Source organism: Hordeum vulgare, chromosome 1H (assembly GCF_904849725.1).
Source record: "Hordeum vulgare subsp. vulgare chromosome 1H, MorexV3_pseudomolecules_assembly, whole genome shotgun sequence".
In the NCBI taxonomy this organism is placed as follows: Eukaryota; Viridiplantae; Streptophyta; class Magnoliopsida; order Poales; family Poaceae; genus Hordeum; species Hordeum vulgare.
In genome coordinates, this window is record NC_058518.1 from 342,773,169 (window position 1) to 342,780,491 (window position 7,323).

Sequence of the window (7,323 nt, forward strand, 5' to 3'; positions counted from 1 at the left end):
CAGATGACGTCGCCGCCGCCTTGGAGACGATGTTGTCCTGGGCTGGCGGGGTGTCGATGCTCGTCGACCTCACCGATCCCGATGACGACGACGAGGAGGACGTTAGAGCAGCACGCCTTCCCGTTTTCAGTTAATTAAATTTTATATTTTAAATGTAATGTTGACTATTGCGGCTTAAATGTTTAATTAATGATTTTTGAAATGTTATTTTTCGTGTCCCCTAAAAATGAACCGTTGACCGCGTTGGACGCATGCATCGACCTAATTACAAAAACAAACACTGATATAGATATACGTAGGATCGACCCAAACGAATAAAATATGAATACAAATGCTATTCCTTTTGATCAACGCGTTAAAGTTGCTCTTGTAACTTTACGGTTTAGTTTTACTGATTTCCTCACATAAAAAAAACTTCTCGTTTCCTTCTCCTCTTACCACGTGTCTATGCTGAATCCAAAAACACCCTCAACCACAAGTTGCCAAGCTTATTCAAACGGCATCGTCAGATCGTGTCAATAAAAAGATCGAAGCACTCGTGGCTAGAAGTCCATTAGTCCAGCGACCTGGATTCAATTCAAAAACCTTCCCCTTCCCCCTGCCTCCAGCTGCAGCGGATGTCAGCCAAAAGCCGTAAAAGGTCGCCGAGCGCCCGAGTGGCAGCTGCCAGCAGCCCAGCAGCAACTCACCGATTCAAAACCCGAATCGCTCAAACGGTCGGATCCCCCGGCCCCCCGCCACCACTCCCACGTGCACCCCCTCCCCGATCCGACGGCCCGCCTCGCCCCAATTCAAAATAACTCCACTCCTCACAAGCCACTGCTCCGCTGCTACCAGTACTAGCAGCCAAGCAGAGCAGCGCCCGCCCGGAGAGAAATAAATTCCCGAAGGCCGTCGCCCCCCAACGACTCGCTCGAAACTGCGCCGCGCGACGCCAGAGGGGCCTGTCGGACGCGGCTCGCCACAAGCCTACAAGTGCGGCGCGGTGAGTGTTTTCGTTAATCAATCATTCCCCAATCCTCCCTGCCCTGCCCTTCTCGCCTCCCCTCCTCCTCGCCGAGGGCGCTGGTGATGATCCTTCCGTCCGTTTATATGATGGGCAACTGATTGATTGATGATTGGCATATCCATCGCAACAGCAGCGGCGGTGCTAGCACTCGTGTGTTTCTTCGCGTTGGCGGTCGGCGTCGGGAGGAGGTCCAGCGGGGGCGCGTCCGGCGGAGGCGAGCGGGGCGGAGGGCGAGGTAACTAGTTCGCTTCATCTCTCCTTGATTTTGTTCTGCACGTGGTTTCTGCGCTGGGCTGGATACGCGTCCTGCCGCCTTTCGCCTTTGCTTGCTCGCGGCCGACTTTCCCGTACTCCTCCCTTGGTAGGCTTGCAAGCTAAGCGAAGTATCACCGGGGCTTTTCTCCCTGTACTACCATGTGTCCGTCCACCTTGTAGGTTTCAGACTATCCTTCCAATTGTTTGCGAATTGCTGCGCGTGATCATAAGTTCGAGACAGGAACGAGGGGGGTTTGGGAGCGATTGATTTTCGAAATTTTACAGCGTTTCCATTCTTGTTACTACTAGGGGATTTCCAAGTTTGCGAGATAGTACTACTCCGTTTCGAAAATTTACAGAAGTTTCTATCTAGGGGCGGGGGCCAGACCACAATAAATCTCGTCCTCATCCGTGCCGGCGCCGACGCCGCCCGCGCCGGCGCTCCTACGTCGCTGGCACACAATAGGACAGCCGTATTCACCGCGGTGCCCGCTCCCGATGACGCGTGGGGCCACCGGACAGGCAAAGTTCCGCAGAGCTTGGCCTCGCCTCTCCCGGGGCCCACTCCACCAGCAGCCCGTGCGTTCGGATCCGGGAGCCCGAGGTCGTGTGCTCTGGGCTCGGTCGGCCGTTTGGGTTCCCCGCGACGCTGCCGATCCGGGCTCATGATGCGGTGCCCCGCCACCCTCGCACTCACTAGCTGACACGCCGGCCCCACCGCGGCCGCACGGCACGCACCGCTAGGGAAAGTTGTTGCCACGAAGAAAAAGACGTCGTGTAACGCAGGTCGCGTGCGTGCGCGCGTCGCTCCATGAGCCGCTGACAAGTGGGCCCGCACTACACTGCCGGTGGTTAGCTAGTGTTAATCTCGGGTCAGGTTAAATAAAGCCTGTAGGATCTCTTTCCATGCATGCGTGGCTACTCTAGAAGCTCGTGATAAATTTTGTATTACGTAAAAGCATTGCGGTTAGATTTTTCGTCCTTTCTTCTTTTTCGCATGGCGTGCAGCTTTTTGTAGGGCTTATCGTATCGGCTCGTCTACGATACGTCGCCCCACGCAATTATTTCCCCATGATTCTTTTGTTTTACGAAAGCGCCAGATCTTTGGATTACAATACAAGAAACTACTCTACTCCACTGTGAAAATTATGAGTACCCAAATCATGCTCCTTTTGTCCTATAAGCACTCCAATAGATCGCCAACTTTCCTGAGACGGCACCCGCCGCCGCCCTCGCTTAAGCCCCTCTACTACCCAATCAAACGTTACATAAAATTGTTTAGATGAAAATGCACGCGCCAGCCTGTTTTGATGCTTGGAAGTAACATGCATGCAGGGCCAAATGCTATGTAGCGCTCCGCTCTGCTCGCACCACTTGGCCATCTCTCCCGTTGCTGAATTTATTTGGAGAATTTATTTGTTTGTTCCCATTCACTCGTCACCTACCTAGCCCTCATTCCGCGGGTCAAAACTCAAAATGCCTCCAGCCTGAATTTATTCCGTTACCGAACAGTGCGAGGCGGTCAGAAAAGCTTGGGAATTTTGATAGACAGGGCCATCCTACCAGCTCATGATCTTGTGTGTCGCCTCCCGCAGCATTTAACGGGGACGTCCGATAACGCTCCCGGTTTCGCATTTCGTCCAGCCGAAGCAACGAAAAGGCCGGGGTAGGGCATGCTAGATTACTAGATGAGGTTGGCAGTAGCTTTCCACGATGGATTTTTGGTTCGTTTAAAATACCGGAGGATTCCTTCCTCTGTCTCCTTCCTTCTAGATTCTTCGACGCTGTTGCGTTTCTTTTTCCCGGAATTTGTCCGCTTCTTCCCTTTAATGACTGGGGAGTGAGCGTCGCTAATCTAGTGGATGCCTGCAGATCACGAGGTGGGGTGTTGTAGCTGGTGCGACCGGGAAATGAGTTTGCACAGCTGTTCGGCCGCGGCCGGGGACGCGCCGACTGGCACGGCGGAGGACCTGCTCGAGCGGGCGCGGGGCCTGGTGCCGGCGGCGCTGGACGCGGCGCGCGCGGCGACGGGCTTTGGCGGGCGGTGGAAGGCCATCGCGGCGAGGCTGGAGCGGGTGCCTCCGTGCCTGTCCGACCTGTCCAGCCACCCCTGCTTCTCCAAGAACGCGCTCTGCCGGGAGCTGCTGCAGTCCGTTGCCGCCACGCTTGCCGAGGCCGCCGAGCTCGGCGCGCTCTGCCGCGAGCCGCCCAAGGCTGGCAAGCTGCAGATGCAGAGCGACCTCGACGCTCTCGCCGGGAAGCTGGATCTCAACCTCCGGGACTGTGCGCTGCTTGTCAAGACCGGCGTGCTGTCCGATGCGACGGTTCCGTCTCCTCCGGCTGAGGCGGTGCCGGCGGCGGCCTCGCAGACGGACGTACGGGAGCTGCTCGCTAGGCTGCAAATCGGGCACGCCGAGGCCAAGCACCGGGCTGTGGACGGGCTCCTTGATGCGCTGCGCGAGGACGAGAAGAGCGTGCTGTCGGCGCTCGGCCGTGGCAACGTGGCCGCGCTGGTGCAGCTGCTGACGGCCACGGCGCCCAAGATCAGGGAGAAGGCGGCCACCGTGCTCTGCTTGCTTGCCGAGTCCGGCAGCTGCGAGGGCTTGCTGGTGTCGGAAGGCGCGCTGCCGCCGCTCATCCGGCTGGCGGAGTCCGGCAGCCTTGTTGGCCGGGAGAAGGCCGTCATCACGCTGCAGCGTCTGTCCATGTCACACGAGATTGCCCGCGCAATCGTCGGGCACAGCGGCGTCCGTCCACTCATCGAAATCTGCCAGACCGGGGACTCCATCTCGCAATCAGCGGCGGCGGGCACGCTCAAGAACCTCTCCGCGGTGCCGGAGGTCCGGCAAGCGCTCGCCGAGGAAGGCATTGTGCGCGTCATGATCAGCCTGCTCGACCACGGCGTCGTGCTGGGCTCCAAGGAGTACGCGGCGGAGTGCCTGCAGAACTTCACGTCCAGCAACGACAACCTGCGGCGCGCGGTGGTGTCTGAGGGCGCGCTGCCCAGCCTGCTCGTCTACCTCGACGGCCCGCTGCCGCAGGAGTCCGCCGTGGGCGCGCTCCGCAACCTCGTGTCCGCCGTCTCGCCGGACAACCTCGTGTCGCTCGGCGTCCTCCCGCGGCTCGCGCACGTGCTCCGGGACGGCTCCGTGGGCGCGCAGCAGGCTGCCGCGGCGGCCATTTGCAGGATCTCCAGCTCCCCGGAGATGAAGCGGCTGGTGGGCGACCACGGGTGCATGCCGCTGCTGGTCCGGCTGCTGGAGGCCAAGTCGAACAGCGCGCGGGAGGTGGCGGCGCAGGCGACGGCGACCCTGATGAGCTGCCCCGCGAACGCGAGGGACGTGAAGAAGGACGAGAAGAGCGTGCCGAACCTGGTGCAGCTGCTGGACCCCAGCCCCGGGAACACGGCCAAGAAGTACGCCATCTCCTGCCTCCTGGCGGTGTCGGCGAGCAAGCGGTGCAAGAAGCTGATGATCGCGCAGGGCGCCATCGGGTACCTGAAGAAGCTCTCCGAGATGGACGTCGCCGGCGCCAAGAAGCTGCTCGAGAAGCTGGAGCGTGGCAAGCTGCGCAGCCTCTTCACTAGGAAGTAAAAGCAAGGAGAAGAGAAGCGTTCGGTTTTGCCGTGAACCTGTAAAAAGAGCCGCCGCCGTCCTGTGTTCATAGCCTCTATGAAGGCAGTGCAGACTGCAGAGAGATAGTACTGTTGCCCGTCTGAACCTTTTAACATGCCGCGTTGTAGTATCACTGGTTAATGTGTATGTCACCTATGTCAGGCAGTTGATGCGTTAGTTCTTTAACTTGGGCTGAAGAATGCCAATAAAAGAGTGTTCAATGAAGAACATTTGCCGATTTGTACTGTCTGTTGAGTTTTGGTTTCAGTGCCAAGTCCGATCTTTGCTTGGCTCTGCGTAGTTCGTACGTTCATCGCACGGCACGGAAACACCAGGATCTCATAGTTCCTGGACGAAATAATTGTTGCCTGTCATTGTAGCCTGAAAGTCACGTTGAGTATTTGAGCATGATGAGGACAAATCGCAGGTAGGTCCTGCACTGCACGGGCGCGAAGGATGCCCATTGCCGTCCGGTACATGGTGTTCATCAGTGGGTAATTGGTCCCTTTCGCTATGTGATACTGGTGAACATGGGAAGCATCATACCATCACACATCACGGAGACATCGATTAGCAAACCAAATTCTTCTGTTTCGCCATATGATTTCTGCATGAAGCCTTCAGATGCAGATGATGGTTGAATGGTTGATCAATCTGGCAGGTGGGAGGTCCGGCCAACTCAAACGGATGACCCTAAACCAATGTATGTTTCGTCCGCTTTTCGTCCATTTAAGATGGTAATGGGGCGTTTGTTTGGATTTGTGGATGCGTCGGCGCACAGCGGCATCTCGTTCGTTCGAGATCAACAAGCAACAAATAGTTTATAACAAACATAGCAAATAATTTCACATCCGAAAGAGTATTATTATCAACCCAATCAAAATAAGCACAATATCAAATACACTTACAACCCAATCAAAATTTGTTTTAATGATTTTTTTGAACTGATAGATCTACTCGCTGCCAATGTGAGTTCATATGTGCTGAGTCAAGTCATTCTGAAGTTCGAGACGAGTATGCCAATCACATAGTTCACGATGAAAATGGACAAACTGTTCGAAGGTTGCAGGACAAAATGTGCTGAGGCTCCACATTTTCATCCTGAAAATCAAACCCTTGGTCGTAGATGCTATCATCACACTCATCCCCTACGATTATGTTGTGCATGATCACAGAAGCAGTCATCACCTCCCATAGCTTCTGTGTGCTCCATGTCAATGCAGGGTTTCGAACGATACCTCATCGAGACTAAAGCACACCGAAGGCATGCTTCACATCCTTCCTAGCACTCTCCTGCATTTGGACAAACCTCTATCTCTTCTATTCTTGCGGATCGTGTATGGTCTTCGCAAGAGTGGACCACCGAGGATAGATACCATCAAGTTGGTAATACCCCTTGTTGTATAGGCGGCCATTAACCTCAAAGTTGACCTCCGGCAAGTGGTCTTCTGCAAGCCTTGCAAATACTAAAGAACGATGAAGAACATTAATATCATTAATTATGAGAACCGGCCATGCCGAAGAAGGAATGCCATGTCCACAGATCTTGTGAAGCCACCACTTCAAGTATGACAGTGGCACCTTTCACATGCCCCTTGTACTGCCCTTATCAAGCAAATGGACACTTCTTCCACTTCCATCGCATACAATCGATACTATCAAGCATGACCGGAAAGCCCCTGTTGGCATTGATCGCCAACAATCTCTCTGTATTAGTGGCATTTGGCTCTGTCAGGTACTCATGGCCAAACACAGTCACCACTGTCAGTTCAAAACAGGCAGATCTCGAGTAGTGAAAAGACCTCGATGATGCCTAGAGGGGGGGGTGAATAGGCTATTTAAAAACTTCTTCGGATTTGGCTTGAACCTAATGCGGAAATAAACTAAGAGGGTACTTGTCAAGCACAAATCCTAAATGCACTAGGCACTGCAACGTGTATCAACAACACGATCTACCAAGATGGACACAATACAGTTACTAACAAGCACAAGTAAGTTACACAAACTTACTTGAGCTATATCACACCACAAGTAGGTGAACAACACAAGATACTAGGTCACACTATATCAACACGATATATCAAGGGCTGCAAGTATGAACGTGTGGATATAGAGGGTATGCTTGAATGATTAATCTTGTACAAGAAATAGCCAACACAATATAATGAGCACAACCAATATGCAATGTATGTATGCTCAAATAACACAAGTAAACCACAAGTAAGGAGTTAGGGTTAAGGATAACCAAGGTCACTGAGACGAAGATGTATCCCGATGTTCACTTCCTTGGAGGGAAGCTAGTCACCGTTAGACAGGTGGATGTTACCATGAAGGCACACCAACGCCACGAAGGCTCACCCTATTCTCCCTTTGAGATAACACCACGAAGGCGTTTCTCAACCAGTAGTGGTAAGCCTTTGAGGTGGCTTCCAAACCCTCACAAAC

At 54.1% G+C, this 7,323-nt stretch overlaps 1 protein-coding gene across 6 annotated transcripts; it reads left to right on the forward strand.

Moving 5' to 3' along the window:
- The first annotated feature begins 842 nt into the window (after positions 1–842).
- On the forward strand, positions 843–5,116 carry LOC123435126 (U-box domain-containing protein 15-like). Of its 6 annotated transcripts, none has more exons than XM_045115552.1 (3): positions 843–985; positions 1,140–1,244; positions 3,137–5,116. In XM_045115552.1, exon 3 carries the CDS (start codon positions 3,175–3,177, stop codon positions 4,855–4,857), a length of 1,683 nt encoding a protein of 560 aa, XP_044971487.1. In that variant the 5' UTR covers positions 843–985; positions 1,140–1,244; positions 3,137–3,174; the 3' UTR covers positions 4,858–5,116. The 6 variants fall into 6 exon arrangements, with proteins under 6 accessions (XP_044971487.1, XP_044971489.1, XP_044971486.1 ...); XM_045115554.1 differs by having other exon boundaries at positions 1,143–1,244; XM_045115551.1 differs by lacking the exon at positions 843–985 and having other exon boundaries at positions 1,014–1,244.
- Positions 5,117–7,323: the final 2,207 nt, after the last annotated feature.